Source organism: Mirounga angustirostris, unplaced genomic scaffold, assembly GCF_029215605.1.
Source record: "Mirounga angustirostris isolate CCGP_5_RB_7025 unplaced genomic scaffold, mMirAng1.0.hap1 SCAF_5, whole genome shotgun sequence".
In the NCBI taxonomy this organism is placed as follows: domain Eukaryota; kingdom Metazoa; phylum Chordata; class Mammalia; order Carnivora; family Phocidae; genus Mirounga; species Mirounga angustirostris.
Genome location: NW_026991713.1, coordinates 179,932,924 through 179,951,439, shown reverse-complemented (window position 1 = coordinate 179,951,439; position 18,516 = coordinate 179,932,924). Strand labels below are relative to the sequence as shown.

General features: G+C 54.8%; 1 protein-coding gene across 4 annotated transcripts in view; it reads right to left on the bottom strand.

Moving 5' to 3' along the window:
- PRKAR1B (protein kinase cAMP-dependent type I regulatory subunit beta) overlaps positions 1–18,516 on the bottom strand; it is an 88,963-nt gene that overhangs the window by 27,193 nt on the left and 43,254 nt on the right. For all 4 annotated transcript variants that reach the window (XM_054507754.2, XM_054507755.2, XM_045875959.3 and 1 more), the window contains 2 exons: positions 4,307–4,368; positions 3,831–3,877 (listed from right to left, as the gene is read on the bottom strand). In XM_054507754.2, coding sequence (XP_054363729.1) covers positions 3,831–3,877; positions 4,307–4,368 — 109 coding nt within the window. The remainder of the gene's footprint in view (positions 1–3,830; positions 3,878–4,306; positions 4,369–18,516) is intronic.

Sequence of the window (18,516 nt, the reverse complement as noted above, 5' to 3'; positions counted from 1 at the left end):
AGAACTTGAGCCAGGCCCCATGCGTCCAGGGCCAGCGTGCAAAGATGTGGAAGAAGGGTGACTGAGGCAGAGGACAGGGTGTGCAAAGGCCCTGGGGCCACAGTGAAATGGAGGGCACTGGATGCCACATGACCCAGCAGGGAGAGAAGCCCAGGGGGCAGGAGCTGGGGTGGGGGAGGGCAGGGCTGGGATGTTATTCTAGAAGCCAAAGGAAGCCACAGAAGGTTCTGGCACTTCATCGGGTTTGCGCTGTGACACTCCCTCTGGTGGGGCCACCGGAGTGGCGAAGGAGGGAGAAGTCACTCAACAGGCAGCTGTGGGCAGCGGGCTCAGCGATCCCACTGGCTGGGTCAGAGCCCAGGGGCCGAGGCCCAGGGACCGGCGTGGCAGCAGGTGGCTATGACGTGGCCCACACTGGACAGGCTGCTTCCGCTCCACGCAGAAGGAGGTAGAGACGGTGATTGGACCAAAGGCACAGGATCCTGCTCAATCAGATCCCGAGCTGGGGCCCCAGCGTCTGGAGCCTCAGACGCAGACCAGGGCTGAGAGAGCATCGTCCACATGGCGTGCTCGCCGCCCTGCTCCGCCACCTGCCCTCCCTGACCTGGGCATCTCAGGGCAGCGCTCTGCTCCACAGGAAACAAAGACCGGCCGGCAGAAGCCGTCTGGGCAGCGGAGACAGAACAGCAGGGCCCAGAGTTATCTGTGTAATCTCAGCAGGTGGGGGCGGGGCAAGTGGCCAGGTTTCTCACACCGCCCAGAGCTGACCTGGCACTCCAGCGTGCTCCTGGCTGTTCCGCCTTCACAAATGGTGAGGAAAAGCTAATGGCCCGTCTCCTGCCGCCTCCCCAGGCTCCCACCGCAAGCAGCAGGCGCGGCCCTACGGCGAGCGGGCACCCACATCCCAGGCCCACGGCGGGCTGCCCACAGGCACCCTGAAGGGAGCAGAAACCCCGCCTGTGAGCGGCTCTTCCTGCCAGGCTCTAGCACCTCGAGCCCCAAATGCCAAACGCCCAGGGGGTATTTTGTTGGTTGTTGCTCACAAAGCAAGCCCCCCCGCACAGGCATCCCTCCTGAAGTTCCTGTCTGCAGAACCTGGGCCGCGCGGGCTCCGTTTCCATTCAGATCCCCTCCAGAGGATCCCCGAATCTGTCCTGGCGTGTGGCCCTCCCCCACGTCAACCACACTCAGGTGCTCACAGGGCAGGATTTCGCAGGGACCCTGAGCGCCCCTCCTGAAAATGGAGCAGGTGTGCGGTTTGTATGCAGGCCACCACCACATGGGGTGGCTCTGAGTTCCCCGTCCCCCAGGTCCCAAGGACAGTCCTTACCAGCTGAGCACACCCGGGCTGCCAGGGCCTCCGCCGAGAATGAAAAGGGCATGCTGGGGTCCCCAGATGTGCTCTGCAGTGAAACAGGGTCTGGAAGGCCCATGATACTGCAGGAAAGCCTCACAGCCGGCTCCGGCTGAGCCAGTCAGTGGTTAACAGAGACCTCCTGACAGCACGGGCAGGGGCAGATGCCTTTACTCATAGCCGCGAGATGCGTGATGGCCAAGGGGGGCAGCGACGCAGGTGTCCACTGCTGTGAGCATAGGAACACAGTGTGGCCCAGCCACACGACAGCCTTAGAGGGAACCTGCCCCCATGGGGACAAGCCCCAAGGACGGGAGGTGGAGGGACACCAACCAGAAAACAGAAGGGCACGCACGGGGACCCCACTCCCACGAGGTCCCGGAGTCGTCAGACTCACGGACACAGAGGGTAGACGGCAGGGGGAGCAGGTGGGGGTCCGTGCGTCATGGGGACAGGGTCTCCGTGTGTGGGATGGAACGTTCTGGAGCCAGATGGGGGGACGGTGCCCCTGAACCGGACGCTAAGAAATGGTTAAGATGGCAAATTTTATGCTACTTGTATTTTACCAATTTAAAAAAACAAACAACCAGAGCTCCAGGGAAATGCTGAATAACTGACCACGACCCATGGAGCCAGACGGCCATGCCCTGGGGTGCCCTGTCCCAGGGACGTAGCTCAGAGGCCTCATGCCCACCTCAGAGGCTAGAAACCGGAGGGAACCGGGTGGGGCCGGAGCCAGAGGGCGGGAGGGTCCCAGCACAAAGGAGGGTCCGAAAATAGTGAAGGCCTCGCAGGATTAGGGAGGAGCCAGGCCTCAGACAGAACTATGTTCCTGAGCCCTAAAATCGGCAGCCGAGTATCCTTTTAAGTAGAAATGCTATGTTCCATGAATAAAACAAATTGGAAGATATTTTTATACTTAGAAAAATGGATTATAGCTCTTGGCAACACACACACTGTGGTGTCTCTCTGGAAAACCATAATTTAAACTGAACCTGGTGCTTCTGGCATTGGTCACCTGCTGGTCAGAGGGCAGCGTCCACCCTGCAGAAGAGGAGGGGTGCACGGGATGCCCACCCCCGAGCCCAGCCAGGCAGAAGGCCAGGCTGGGGTCCCGGGGGAACCTGCCTCCTGCGGGGCTTCAGCACTTGGTGAGCCCCCCACCCCCATGAGACCAGCATTGCTGGAGCCTAAGAGCCAGGGTCAGCAGCCCCGACACTGTCCTAGGCGCAACCCTGGGCCAGGTCAGCCAGGTCGCTCCCCTGCACCCTGGAAGGCAGTTTACAGAAGCGAGCACACAAACGCAGCGTTCGGGCCTCAGAGCATCTGCGAGCAGTAATAACAGTAATTATTATAACACATACCCCATAACTCACCCCAGCTAGCCCACATGCCACTTTTTCAGCCCGGATTCCTGACTGAGCTCTTTTGATTCCCTTAAATGTGGCCTTCACCCACAGTGCTGCACTGCCCGGTGCGTCCCACATCACAGGAGGGCTCCCTGCCTGCCCTGCCCGCTGGGAACCCGAACAGGCTGGTGGGGGACCCCGACGGGCATTGTGGGGCGGCCCCACAAGTCACTGCCTGGCCCTTCAAGAGCTGGCTGGCCCAAATTTGAGACTACAGCTGGACTCAGACATCCACCCACGGGCCCGGACATCCTGGCTCAGGCGAGCCAGGGTCCAGTGAGCACCGTAAAGCCACCTTTGTACCTGAGCCTCTGAGGCCGGGGCTGGGGGGCTAGAAGGTGACCTCACTTTTCCCACTCCCCAAACTGCCTCCCTGGGTCCCCGGCCTCAAGAAAAGCCAGCTACAGGGCGCCTGGGTGGCTCAGTTGGTTGGGCGACTGCCTTCGGCTCAGGTCATGATCCTGGAGTCCCGGGATCGAGTCCCGCATCGGGCTCCCTGCTCAGCGGGGGGTCTGCTTCCCCTTCTGCCCTCTTCCCTCTTGTGCTCTCTGTCTCTCATTCTCTCTCTCTCTCTCAAATAAATAAATAAAATCTTTTAAAAAAAGAAAAGCCAGCTGTGGCCCTTGGCACGGCGTAAGGTAGCAAGCACAGGGAGCCTAGGGAGAGCCTGGCGACCCCTACCCCATCTCGAGGGGGCTCTGGGGCCAGGCTCTGGGACCTCCCTTGAGGGGGTGGGCAGGGGGTCCCGTCAGGATGAGCAGGCCAAACCAGCCACTTCCTCCCCGTCAGTCACGTCCCACCTCTGAAGGGTGCTGGGACAGGGGGGCAAGACAGCAGAACTTTACAGTTTGCAAAGAGACACCCTCCCGTTGGACCTGCGTGCACTTAGATGAATGTAGGGTGGGTGTGAGGAGGCGAACGGCCCACACTAAGCGGCTGAGTGGCAGGGGTCGGCCCAGAGCTGCACACCCTGGCACTGCTGTCCAGCACGGCAGGGCCCACAAGCTGCTTCCCTGACCTGCCGTGGACACAGGCGCCGCTTTCCGGAGCCGGTAAGAGGTACTCACATCTACTTCTCCTTGGTCGATCACATAGAAGTTATCTCCTTCGTCCCCTGGAACGAAAGAAAGCAGAGACCGTGGACCATGCGGAGGGCACCACGTGGGGCACCTCCGGCCTCCCTGTATGCAGTACCTGCAGCCTCGCTTCACCGAGGCCAAGCAACTCTGGGCTCCACACGTTTTTCCCTTAATTTTTTAAAAATAAAACATGTACAAACACCACGATGGCCCGACACACACGGACAGTGACGTGGCCGGCACGCGCTCCCGTGGCGCGGTCACCTGTGTCTCGCGGGGTGGGGCACCTGCGGTCCACGCCTGGCCCATCCCGGGGTTCGACTCCGTTAACGAGTGCAGAGCGACGTGCTCTGGTCTCATTAGTGACTTTCCTTGAGGGTGGACAACGGGTTTTGTGTTCACACCCTGGGCACACCCATGGCCCACGGGACCCGCACTCTAGCTCAGAGAAGCAGGGAACGCACCTTGCTGTATGACGGTCTCCCCGGCGATGTGCATGACAGGGAACATGGCGTCGAAGATGTCACTGGAAGAGAAAAACGTACCACGTGTCAGAGCTGAAGCGACGTGGGGCACGGGGACCCCACTGCAACACCTCACATGGAGCAACCAGCTCGGTTCCCCCGGGGAAAATGGAAAAAGGAAATCAGGGTCTTTCGTAACCCTGCTGTCCAGGCACCAGCTCACCACCTGGGGATGCTTCTGTGCCGGGACAGACGGGGGTCCACTGTCAAAAATGGAATCACACTGTACACATTGCCTTGGACACAAAAAGCAAAGTAAGAACATACCGCAAACAGAGTAACAACAACAAAGTAACAACATACCAGAAGAACGGTTCTCACATCTATAAATATAGTCCTACCAGAACACTGCTTTCTGCATGCTTCCGGAGGGGAGACGCTTCCCCTCGAGGGGCGTCCTGAGACCCCAGACGCAGAACAATGTGTTAGACATGCAGAAGCCTGAGAGCCTGACCCTGACTGTGCCAACAGGCAGTCTGGCCATTTAATTTCCTAAATGTGGCAGTGGAATAGACCAAACGGGCAGGACATGGACAGCGGGGAGGTGGAGTGTGCCCACTGGGGACCCCTCATCTCCGCTGACCGCAACCAGGACGCAGTGTCAGAGGTCAGCCTCATGCTCCCAGAATGCGATGGCCACCTTCAGGAGACAGCACCACCCACGGGTCCCCGACGGAGAAGTGGGCAGCCAGGGCCCCGCAGTGGGAAATGCCCACTGCAGAGCCCTGGGCAGCCGGCCTCCTCTCGCCTGGCTGCTGAAACGAAGAGTCTTGGAAACCTTCGCCCGACTGCTCAGGCTGAACCAACCTCAGAGGTACTCACAGGTGCTGGACGCAGGCTGAGTGCTGAGCCGCCAGGAGCAAACGCAGAATCAGAGACGCAAACCACCCTGCGCCCTGCTGTTCCCAGGCTCCAGAAAACATTAACTTAAAGTAGTAGCTGTTGGGACGCCTGGGTGGCTCAGTTGGTTAAGCGACTACCTTCGGCTCAGGTCATGATCCTGGAGTTTCGGGATCGAGTCCCGCACCGGGCTCCCTGCTCAGCAGGGAGTCTGCTTCTCCCTCTGACCCTCCCCTCTCTCATGTGCGCGCTCTCTCTCACTCATTCTCTCTCTCTCAAATAAGTAAAATCTTAAATAAATAAATAAATAAATAAAGTAGTAGCTGTTTTCACCTCGGGGGTGGGGGGACCAGTGGGTGGCAGGGGCCCCTCCCCACCTCCTCCTTCCCCCCGGCACGGACCTAGCATCTGTCCCCTGGCCTGGGCTGCACTTCTCAGCCACACCTTCCCTGGGGGAACATCTGCAGATGGGTCTGGTCTGTTTCCCAAACTGCATTTCTTCAAAACCACAGCATCAGGGGTCTCAAAATGAGCGGATCTTTAAGAAACGATTTTTCAATTCCTACCTCACTCTTTAAAAACTTTAAGTGGTAATGGTAAAATATTTCCACAAATGCCATTAGCAGTGAAGCTAACCCCAGGACCCACCACCATGCAGCCTGGGCAGGTGCCTCGGGCAGTGGTCAAGCCGCACAGTAGGGCCCCAGCCCACTGCCCTCCACACACACGGCCGGTATGTCTGGGGCACACGGACGAACCAGTGAAAAGGCCTATGGTTATCATTCGCACAAAGGTCCTGGTTGCAATTCTTACATTTTGTCCTGTGTTTCTTCTTTTTTTTAAAGATTTTATTTATTTATTTGAGAGAGAAAGAATGAGAGACAGCATGAGAGGGAGGAGGATCAGAGGGAGAAGCAGACTCCCCGCCGAGCAGGGAGCCCGATGCGGGACTCGATCCCGGGACTCCAGGATCATGACCTGAGCCGAAGGCAGTCGCTTAACCGACTGAGCCACCCAGGCGCCCTGTCCTGTGTTTCTTGATGCACGTGTACATGGAGACACGCAGACCTGGTAAATCCCCTAGGGGCTGCCCTGCCTGGGCCTGGCCCAGCACCCCACTGACCACACAGGCTTCCCCCCTGGGGTATAGAAGGAGCATCCCAATCTGTGAACAGCAAGGCCAGAGAGCCCAGCCCCACTTACCAAAAAGGCCTGCTGCCCCATTTCCTTTGGAAGAAGCTAACATCCCCAGTGCCCCCCAGCTCATCACCAAGGCTTGGACACAGGTGGTGTGGGGGACAGACACACGCGCTCCCGCCGGCTCAGCCCATCCCCCGCTAAGAGGCCCCCTCCTTCCCCATCTTCTGCGTCTTCTCAAACAAACCCAATCCTTCCTGCTTCTTAGCCCCTGACGGCATTAGAAGGCCCTGGCTGTGCCACAAAAAGAAAACTGGTTTTCTATTCTAATCTGGAAGTGGCCTCTGGAAGGCTTTACTGAAGCTGCTGCCCACATCTCAGAGAGTCTGACACATGGGTCCTGCCGCCCCCACCAGGATCACCAAGGACACTGGGCTTGGCACTCAGGCATCAGGGACTGTGCCAGGCCCGGGGACACAGTGCCCAGAGCTGCTGAGACACAGAAATGTGAAGACATTACTGTCCTCACTCCATGAGGCCCCAAGGACGGGACCAGAGCTGGCCAAGCACCCTTCATCTGTCCGCTTGCTCTGAGGTCAGACCTGCAGCTGTCTCGTCCAGACTAGGAAACCAGAGATGCTAAGTAACTTTGCCAAGGCCCGCAGCTGGGAAGAGGTGAGACCGGGCCGCACTCCTGCCTTCCCGTGCAGGGCTCTGTGGGGCGCAGGGGGCTAAGCAAGGCCTCCTAGCGTGGAAGGGGAGGCGTGTTGGGGGGCACAGGGCCTTCCAGTCTCAGAGAGCAGGTGATGGAGGGCCCTGATGCCAACCCTGAGGAAGCCACTGGCCAGGGAGGGGCGCTGGTCATTGCCAGGAGGCAGGGCCCTCCAATCCCAGAGGCAGCCCCGTCAGAGAGGCTCCACCCTGCCCTCTGCTCTCAGTCTGACATGGGGTCCTCGGGCTCCTGAGCGGCCCCCAGGCCAGAGCAGGTGCTGCTCCCTCGATTGCGGGGAGCAGCTGAAAAGGGGTGCCCGCTTGCCTTATCCCAGTGTCCCTGTGGCCCTGTGGGCGCTTTTCACCAGGACCCTCCCACACACATACCCGAGGCGGCCCAAGCACCAAAGGGACCCTCAGGGTTGGACCAGGAGTGATGGGGGCAGAGGCATCATCTGTTAATTTTGCTTTAATTGTAATTATTTATTGGTACTGTTGGTTTTTGTCACTCTAGGTCAGGGGCTGGGTCTCAGCCCTGCTGTCCCGTGGACATCTTTGGCTTCCAGTTCTGCCTAGGCACCCCTTCCAGAATAAGGTTTTACCTGCATAAAATGGAATAAATAGAAAAACCAACGAAATCAACAATATGGAAACACAGTGGTTAAAATGTTTAAAGAACCAGCCTGCAGCATCGTAGCCTGGGGTTTGTCCTCCTGCATCACATAGCCAGGTTGGGGCATGCCCAGCGACCACCCCAATGGTTAGGGAGCCACGAGCATAAGCCTTATTTTCAGACAATCTACAAGAGCCAGGATGGGATGCGGAAGTGCCCACACTGTCCTCAGGTGACAAGATCATAGGCACCGTTCAGGCCTCAGCAGCCTGCTCACGACAGAGGGAAATGCCATCCACGTTCACGGACTCCTTCACAGCCCTCCTCCCTCCCTCTGTGCCGGCAGGCCTGTGCTGGGGGCCAGGAGCAGAGCATCACCAGCAAGGAGCTGCGTCAGGATGGTGGCCAGGGAATGGGCACTCCTGGACCCCAGCCACACCCGGACCTCGACCCAGGCAGAGCCACCATGACACTCGGGCCTGCAAAGTGCTAGGTCCCCCAGATGACACACGGCTCAGAGACCACAGCCCTTTGGAAGCTCCCACCTGAGTCATTCCTCTTCCTGGTGGCCCTCCTTCCCTGGGCTCCTTAGCTCTTGCTCTCCAACCCCTGCAGCTGATGGTGTCCTGACTTCCTACTCCCCAGGGCACTGTGAGTTCTAAGAACAAAGACCGTGTCTTCACTGCAGCCTGACAAACAGCGCCCAGCCCGCGTCTGACTCACAGAAGGTCCTCGGTACAATACGGATTAAGGATAGAGATTGGATGGGTGGATGGATGGTGAATGGCGGGGGGGGTGGACGGGTGGTGGGTGGAGGGTGGGTGGGTGGAAGGGTGGATGGATTGTAAATGGGGGGGGTGGACAGGTGGTAGATGGGTGGATGGATGTTGAATGGGGGGTGGATGGATGGGTGGATGGGTGAGTGGAAGGGTGGATGGATGGTAAATGGAGGGGTGGACGGGTGGTGGATGGGTGGATGGATGGTGAATGAGGGGGTGGATGGATGGGTAGATGGGTGGGTAGAGAGTGGATAGAAGGAAGGGTGGATAGATGGTGAATGGGGAGGTGGATGGATAGATGAGTGGGTAGAGGGTGGATGGATGGTGAATGGGGAGGTAGATGGATGGATAGATGAGTGGGTAGAGGGTGGATGGATGGTGAATGGGGAGGTGGATGGATGGATAGATGGCTGGGTAGAGGGTGGATGGATGGTGAATGGGGGGATAGGTGGTGGATGGGAGGATGGATGGTGAATGGATGGTGCATAGGGGGTGGAGGGTGGATGGAAGGAAGGATGGATGGATGGTGAATGGGGAGGTGGATGGATGGATAGATGGGTGGGTGGAGGGTGGATGGACGGTGAATGGGGGGGTGGATGGGTGGATGGATGGTGGATAGGTGGGTGGAGGGTGGATGGAAGGAAGGGTGGGTGGATGGTGAATGGGGGGGCAGATGGATGGATAGATGGGTGGGTGGATGGGTGGATGGAAGGAAGGGTGGATGGATGGTGAATGGGGGAGTGGATGGATAGATAGATGGGTGGGTGGATGGAAGGAGCGGTGGATGGAGGATGAGCTCTCTGTTAAGGTAGCTCCATGAGAGTAGATCAGCTAGAACAAGGTATGGGTCTTCTGACAGCTGCTTCCTGCAGCTATTCCCTATGAAAACGGTGGCAGTTGATCTTGAATCCTCAGGCTGAACCCAGTACTCTCCACCCAAGAAGAAGCCTCATTAACATTCTTTCATTTAAACCTCAAAACCATAGAAAGACTTTGACCCCCATCATTGTCCCCATGTATGCGCAGGAATATCAAGGTTCAGAAAGGTTAAGTGACTTGCCCATGGTCACACAGCTGGTTTGGGGTGCAGTAAGGCTGACCACCCCCTCAGAGTGCCATTCATTCATGCCACAGAAGGTGCACAACTGAACACACCAGGGTGGGGGGTCTCTGCTCTCCCTGGCCGTGCGTCCAGGACCCAACTCATGGGGTGGGTCTACACTGAGGTCTGGCCTCTACAAAGGAGGCAGCCCCTGGCTCTTGCTAGCAGGACCAGACTCCTGGAGATGCTCTCAGGGTGGGAAGGCTGGATGCTGCCTACACTTGCCAGACGACTTTGCATCAACCGCAGTGTCCCTCCCCTGGCCCCTGGTCATACCTCCACTTCCGGGCTCACCTGGCTGCCACCAGAGCCCCACTGGCTGACTGGTCCCCTTGGTCCTCTGTGACCAGGTGGGAAAACCTGATGTGACCTGGTGGTCTTCCCAGAGAAAGCCGTATCCTGCCAGCTGGGGGTCTCATCCTGAGAGCTGCACTCTCCCTGGTTCCAGCAATGAGGGCATCACCTTCAAGCCTAGACCCTTCCCCTTCATGCCTGCCTCCCTAATGGGGAGGCCTCCCAACTGTTCACTTGAGAGTCATGTTTTCAATGACACATCCAAAATGAGGTCTCACCCTGGAGGTCAGAACAGCACCAATGAATCCCAGCTTTCTACATTTCCAGGAGAAACCATGCAAGTGTTCTCTTCGGTCTTGGGGAGCTCATCTCCACTGAATAAAGGCAGTTTGAAGTCCCACCACAAAGAAAAGTTTGGGGTTTTGTTTGTTTTCGATCTAAACCCCACAGACAGTCCAAATGCAAGTAAATGTTTAGAACATGACCTACTGGTAAGTTACTCATCTTGACCTTGAAAATAAGACTTTACAAGCTAATACCAAGCCAGCTGGCCGAAGCCCACTGGACACTTCACTTGACCATTCAGGAGGTAAGCACAGGTTAAACTGCCTCCAAGCTGGAAAACAAAGTCTAGGGCAAGAAGGGAAGGCATGGTCGGGGGGCCTGGGGAGGGCCTCCCTCCACCTTCCTGTGCAGCTCCCACTCCCTGGGACGCCAGCACCAGGCAAGCTCCACCAGACCCTTCTGTCGCCTTGGGCCAGCCCCCATCTCCTCCTCTGTCCGGGCAGAAGCCAGACCCTGAGCCCCTGAGCCCTTGGGGGTGTCAACAGGACATCTCTGAATGCCCTCGGTCCCTCCCAGAAGGGAGAGAGCATGTTGTTGTCTCAAGGTCAGAAGAGCCCACTCCCGGGGTGAAATCTCAGTACGACCTCGTGCCATTTGTCACCGTCATCCCCATTGTCCTCATTTCCAGGCGAGAGGAGGTCTGAGGCCCAGAGAGGGTAAGGAACTCACTCAGGGTCACACAGCCAGGAGGTGCGAATGCAAGACTCCAAACTAAGTGATCCGGCATGTAAGCCAAGTTCCCTAATAGCAGGATGTGTGCTCGGCGATGGGTTCGTGCGAACTTTACTAAATTAAAACACTTCCCTTCTAGGCTTAGTTTGCTAAGAGTTTTTATATTGCTAAGCTTTAACAAATTCTTTTTCAGCATCTACATGAGATACCGCACAGATGTTTTTTCCTGTGGTCCATTAATGTGGAGAGTGCTCTGAACTCGAACCGTCCTCGAAACCCTACTTGGTCTCGATGGGTGGTTTTCAAAAGGCAAGTTGGATCTGTTTGGCTACTGAGGATTTTTGCATCCACATTCACAGACTACATACTACACCTTATAGCTCTTACACGGCTGTCATTTGTTCTCTTGAGTTGTCCAGATCACGGGTTAGGAGCTGGGCAGCCTTCCCTGGGTTCCGTTTTCTGGAGCCACTTGTGACAGGAGAACGCACGGTCTGCTGACATTTGACAGGACTAGCCTGCAAAGCCATGGGTACCTGGCCTCCCGAGGGAAGGCCTTTGGCTACCGTTTAACTTTCTTAGGGTTATTGATCGCTCCACATTTTCTATTTCTTCATGTGCCAACGTTGGCACCATTTTCAAAGTTAGCTCCCAACATTTAAAAATTGGCAGTTAGAAAAATCCAAATTTTTGGCTTTTCTTTGAAAAATAAAAGGAAGCTCTAGCAACACGGGGCCTGTGTTCTCACAAAGCAAGACCTCAGCCCAGTTGCATCCTGGTCAGAGCACATGCTCTCAAGTCTGCCACAATCCACAGAAGGGCACAGATTCCTGACCCTCGGCTGCATGTATGTGCCAGCCTGCCCATGCGGCTCACTCTCTGGGTGTGGCAGGTGCACACGTGGGACCTCATCACAAGGAGGGGGGGCTGTCCTGATGGCTGCCACTCCTAAACTTGCCTGGAGAGACCCAAGGGTCTGAATCTCCAAGGACTTCACCCATCTGTCTGTAGAATGGGCATGGTAGCCTGCCTGGCCTCCTAGAGCTCTGGGAGCCTAACCCAAATACTAATGTTGGTGAAGCACGTAGCACAATGAGCTCTCATAGTCAGGAGCTTCTGTAAGTGTTTCTGCCGGTTCCAAATCCCATGCACACAGCAGCCCTTTCTCCCAGCCCTGCTAAGATGGTCACACACATCTCAGGATCCCTTGGGAATGAAGCCAGAGGTCTTGGCCTGTCTCACAATCCAGTATGGCTTCTGTACCCCTTTTCAATGGCTTACATTTCTGATATACTTGGAGCTGCAGCCGGAGGTGGCCTGCCCTCAACCCTGCAAAGCAGCCTGCAGAAGCAAACAGGCTGGGCTGGTTCTCAGAGTGGGGCCGCCCTGAGTGGGACAGGCCTGGGATACAGCGGGGTAGAAGTGACAGGGTCCCACACCATGACACTCACCACCGATCATGTCCAGCAACACACAGAGCAAACGGCGTCAGTCCTTTCCACATTTCTGTATCTTCTTTTCTTGAAACGTTTATTTTGGAAGATATCTAACTTTTGGAAGCATGGGGGACACGGGTGTCAGAGCAGGATGCATGTCCCACCCCCCACTGGTGACCTCAGACGAGCAGAAAGCGACACGGCACATAGGTGCCAACTGCAGGTCTACACAAAAATGCACGTGTGTCTTGACGAGGAACAGAAGGGGATCGTGAGCAACGAGAACAGCACACTGAAACAAAGACCACCCAGACGGCAGAAAACACGTCCGAGTGCACACTCGCGTGTTTTCCTGACTCCAAAATGATGCCATAGATGGGAAAAGTGCCACTGACGTCCAGTCCGTCCTTCTTTAGAAGTGGTTCTGAAAGACCCAAACCTGCTGCCGCGGCCTTGGGAGAATTTCTCTCTCTGGCTGTTGGGCTCGCGGGTCAATGTCTCCTGAGGGAAGGAAGCGCCCCGGACCTGCGGGCAAAGCTCTGGGGCACTGAGCACCATGGCAACACCCTGTTTGATGCTGCGGGTCACTGTGCAAGTGACAGAGCTGAGCACTCCAGACACAGCGGCCCCAGGTTGTGTTTAGGCTTCTCCACTGTTTGGGTGAAAGCTCACTGTGTTTCTCTATGGACTGCAAGTTTCCAAATAATTCTCTCTAAACAGTGATAACTCAGGCATTGCTGCGTACTGTGGTGAGACGCGAGGTCCTGCCTGCTCCTGCTGGAGCACCAGGAACACGATGTTTGTAAACCCCAGGAGCCTCGGCCTCAGGGGACCCTGGTGCCACCTCATCCACAGTGGTTTCTCAGCCACGCGTGCCCAGCCGAGGACTCCGGGTGGGGAGCGTGTCCACTCTACCCTGTGCCTCTAGGGGAGGGGATGATGGAGAGCCAGGATCTCCAACCCAGAATCACCAGCACACACCTCTGGCCCTGATGTTCACCATGTCCCCAGATGCCCAGGACAACCCGAGCTGCCAAGTAAGAAGGCACCTTGGATGGAGACCAGCACTCGCAGGTATAGGCTGGGGAGGGTGAGCTTTTCTCTTAAGAATGTGCCCTTTGAGGGGAGCCTTGGTGGCTCAGTCATTTAGCCTCTGCCTTCGGCTCAGGTCATGATCCCAGGGTCCTGGGATGCACAGGCAGAAAATGAGTAAGGAAGAGCACCATCACTTAACTAGATGTAGCTGATATCTATAGGATACTCCATCAAACAACAGCAGAACACACATTCTTCTCAAGTCTGCACAAAACGTTTACCAAGACAGACCACATCCCGGACCATAAAATACACCTGAACAAATTTAAAAGAATATGAGTCACATAGTGTCTGCTCTCAGACCACAAGGGGTTAAACTAGAAATCAGTAACAAAAAGATAGCTTGAAAGTCCTAACATTTGGAGGTTAAGCAACAGACTCTGAATAACAAAACATGGGTCAAAGAAGAAGACTCAAGAGAAACTGAAAACATTTTTAACTAAACAAAGATAAAATGCAGCTTATTAAAATTGATGGGATGCAGCAAAAGCAGTGCTTAGAGGGAAATTATAGCACTGAATGCACATATTTTAAAAGGGGAAATATCTAAAATCAGTAATCTAAGCTTCTACCTTAGGAAACTAGAAAAGAACAATAAACCCAAAGCAACCCAAAGAAAATAATAAAAACTAGAGCAGAAATCAGTGGAATTTAAAATAGGAAATGAATGGAGAAAATCAACAAAACCAAAGGTGGTTCTTTGAAAAGATCTATAAAAACCTATAATCCTCCAAGGAGGCTAACTGAGAGAGAGAGAGGAACACACAAAAATCAGGTGTCAGAGTGAGAGAAGAGAAGACAGTATCACTGCAGAGTCCATGGACATTAAAAGGTCGATAAAGGAATGTTATCAACAACCCTATGTCCACAAATTTGAAAACCTAGATGAAAGGGACCAAGTTTTTGAAAGACATCATCTAGAATTTTGAAAGACATTGTGTGTTTACACACAAGAAGAAAGAGATAATATAATCTACTGAAGAAATTGATCTAATAATTATTAACTTTGCAAAACAGAACGCAGCAGGCCCAGACAGGTTCACTGGTAAATTCCGTCAAATATTTAAAGAAGAAATTATACCAATCCTCAACAACCTGTCCCAGAAAACGGAAGCAGAGGAGACACTTTCTCTACGAGGATAATATTACTCTAATATCAAAACCAGACAAAGGCATTACAAGAAAGGAAAATTACAGACCAATATCTCATGAACATAAATGTAAAAATCCTCAACAAAATATTAGCACATCGACTCCAACAATGTATTAAAATAATTATACACCATAACCAAGTGGGTTCATTCCAAATGAAGGTTGATTCAACATTCAAAAATCAATCTAATCCATCGCATCAAAAGACTAAAGAAGGAAAATCACATGACCATAACAATAGATGCAGATAAGGCATTTGACAAAACTCAACACTCATACACGATAAAAACTCTCAGAAAAATAATATAGGAGAATTTTCTCAACTTGATAAAGAACATGTCCAAAACACCTGCAGTTAACATCGTACCTAAGGACGAGAAGCTAGATGCTTCCCCATGAGACTGAGACCAAACCAAATACACTCCTTTACCACCACTCTTTTTCAACATTATACTGGAAGCCCTACCTAATGCAATAAGATAAGGAAAGGAAAAAGGGAATGGAAAGGAAGAAGTAAAACTGGTTTTGTTTGCAGATGACACTGACTGTCTATGTAGAAAATACCAAAATATCAACAACAATAACAAAACCTACCGGAACGTGTAAGCGATTATAGCAAGGTTACAGGATATAAGCTTAATGTACAAAAGCCAGTCACTTCCCTACATACCAGCAATGAAAAGGGGAATGTGAAATTAAAAGCACAATACCACTTACAGTAGCACCCCCCAAAATGAAATACTTAGGTATAAACCTAACAAAACATGCACAAGATCTATCTGAGGAGAACTACAAAACTCTGATGAACACTTACAAAAAAAAAAATACAAATAAATGCAGAGACATTCCATGTTCATGGATAGGAAGACTCGATTTTGTCAAATTAATCCCAACTTGATCTACAGATTCAATTCAACCAAAATTCCAACAAGTCATTTTGTGGATATCAGCAAACTGACCCTGTGGTTTATGTGGAGAAGCAAAAGACCCAGAAAAGCCAACACAGTATTGAAGTCTGAGGGCTGACTACAAGCTGCAGTCATCCAGACAGTATGGTACTGGCCGCAGAGCAGGCAAACAGATCCACAGAACAGAACAGAGAGCCCGAAACAGACCCCCATGAATACAGTCAACTGACCTTCGACAAAGGGGCAAAGGCAACATGACCGAGCGAAGACAGTTCCCCCAACACTGGTGCTGACCAACATGCAAAAACTGAATCTAGACACAGATTTTACTTCCTTCACAAGAGTTAACTCAAAATGGAACATAGATCTAGTCATAAAACTCAATAACGACACTTCTAGAAGATAACACAGAGGACAACTAGGGGACCCTGGGTTTGACAACGACTTTGCAGATACAACACCAACAGCCCCCCAGATGGAAGCCTGGCTCCACCACAGAGGATGCTTCTAGTTGCCCCTCTTAGGAGGGCACCAGCACCCCCCAGGGTATAGCGGAGGCTCCAGGGGCCACTGTGCTGAGAGCTCCATCATCCCTGGCTCCCACCCACCCACTGGGCATCACTGGGTGAGAATGAGCAGCCACAGGGGGGTCAAGCACCAACCATCAGTTGGGGCCACACTCAACTCTGACTCAGCCACTGGGAGACCATGGAGAACAAGGTACGTGTAGTCCCTGCCTCGAGAGGTTCCAGCAAAACAGGGGCAGACACCAAACAGATGGGACCTTCTAGCTGTCATTCATTCATTCAACAAACATACAGAGGACCAGTGCCGGGTCAGCCCCCTTCCTGCCTCAGCCCATGGTGAGAGCACAGGTGAGAAAGACAACCCCCTCCTTGCCACCTGGCAAAGACTCTATGAGAGGCATCAATGCCCCTGGGCAGACAGCCGTTGGCAGTCCCAGGGCCTCCTCCTCCACCAGGGGGCCCAGCAGTCAGGAGGCCCCAGAAGCAGCTAATGGTTTTTATAGCAGATCAGCTAGAGACAGGATGGGCACCAAAGGCTCTGGGTCCGGCCCCCATCCCACGCTGTAACCAAGCTTGGGGCTGGAAACCTCATCACCACTTCTGCACAACAGGCTCTGAAACAGTGCGTAGGAGCCAAGGGGAAAGGGAGTCACCTCCAAGGGCCTGTCTCCTGAGACTCAGATTCTGGATCTTTCTTCAAGGATTTCATGCTGGCAGCCAGGGCCGGGCATCCGGCGCCGGGTCAGGCTGGGGGGCGAGCTGTGGCAGTGAGGCTATGGCCGGGGGGCTATGGCCAGGGCACTGAGAAAGCTAGCCAGCAGCAATTCATCAGAGGTTCAGCCAGGGTCGGCGTGGCCTCCCAGCAGGCCAGCCGCAGACAGTGGGCAGGCACATCCACCCTCTGGCCCTGACTCCTCAGGTGTAACACCTGAGGCTTACAGAGCTCCATGGCCTCATCTGTCTCCCACCCCAACAACCCTGTCTTCACCGCATCCAAGAAATCCCCTGGGACTCCTCCCCCTTCACACACGTCAGGGCTCCTCGGTTCCCATGCTCGTTTGACGAGCAGTTGGTTTGAGCCTCTTAGGAACAGGGGTTAAGATTCACTGTCCTGCAGCCCACGGCCAGGCCTAACCCCGGAGGGACACAGGTCTTAGAAGGCCCACACTGCCCCATGCTATCCCCACAGCGCAGGGGAGCCCCCTTCCCAGCTGCCCCTCTGCAGGCCACGTCCAAGGCCAGGAGTGAGAAACAGGAGCCCTGCCACCCTCCTCCCTCCTCATCGCTTCTCAGGATGGGGATGTTCTTCAGGGTTACAGGCATCTTGATTATTGGTTATGATTATCAGGCCCACAGACCCACGACAGATCCAGGCGGCCAGGGCTATTGTCACTGCAGAACCCGCTCCAAGCACGTGGGAGGGGAGAATGCAGCGGCATGTCTGCAGGATCACTGGAAACACGCCCCCATCCAGGGCGCTGTGGGCTGGGGACACGTGGGTTTTCTTTCCATGGCTGCTAAACCAATCAGCTGCCCAAGGGCTACTTCCAAGGGCCCGGCGCAGACGCACCCACCTGAGCCTAGGTCACATCAGAGGCTGGGGGTGGGGGGCAAGGCATGAGCAGGGCCCGTCAGGGGAGGGTGGTCCAGGCTCCCAGTGGCTCCACTGGGAAGCGCCGGCGTTCTGCGGGGGGTCCCAGGCAGGGCGTCCTCGTGGGAAAAGCTGGGGCTGCCCAATCAAGAAACAAAGTGCCCCGGGCTGTGGGAATGCTCCAACAACCTGCCCAAGGCGTCCTGGCAGCATGCACCTGAGGCCCATGGACCCCTCGTGGGTGGTCTCCACTGATGCCACTGGGGTCCCATGGCTCTGGTACAGGAAAGAAACGTGGCCCACTCAGAAGCATTTGATTTTGCTATTATTACCCTTAACTTACTCTGAACCAGAGTGAAAACACTCTTAAAAGGCAGGCCCTGGTGGAGTCAGAGCCTCCTCCCTCCTTCGCTGCCATGCTTTATGTTAGAGGCACCGGGGGCATGCCAGAGGCCAGCATGCCCTCAGAGCCTGAGGTGCCAGCGGGACACAGACGGGGCTTGGACCTCAAGTCCAACGAGCCCGGCGCCAGGCACGGGGTGCAGACCCTTGCGCGTGATGCCAACCCCAGCCACTCCCACTCGTTACCCCTTCATCGCCGTGTTCTCCCAGCTGAGGTCCCCACCCCCACCGGGCCCTGTCTGAGCTCCCCGCCTGCAAGCCCGTGAGCATGACAAGTGGCTGTTGCTGATGGCACGAAGTCTGGAGGGGCTGCCTAATGGCACACGGTCTAAGCCTTGGTGTGCACCACAGGGATGAGCGGGGAGGCAGCCGTGCCTCCCCTCGTCTGCAGTAAAGCGGGCTGCCGTGCAGACACTTAACCTCACTGAGAGTGAGCTAACAGAACAGCTCTTGTCCAAGCATCCCGAGAGGTCAACAAAGTCTGTTCCAATCCCCCACTTCTGGGCACCCGGCACCACAGGGATCCCGGAAATGGGATTCACTCCT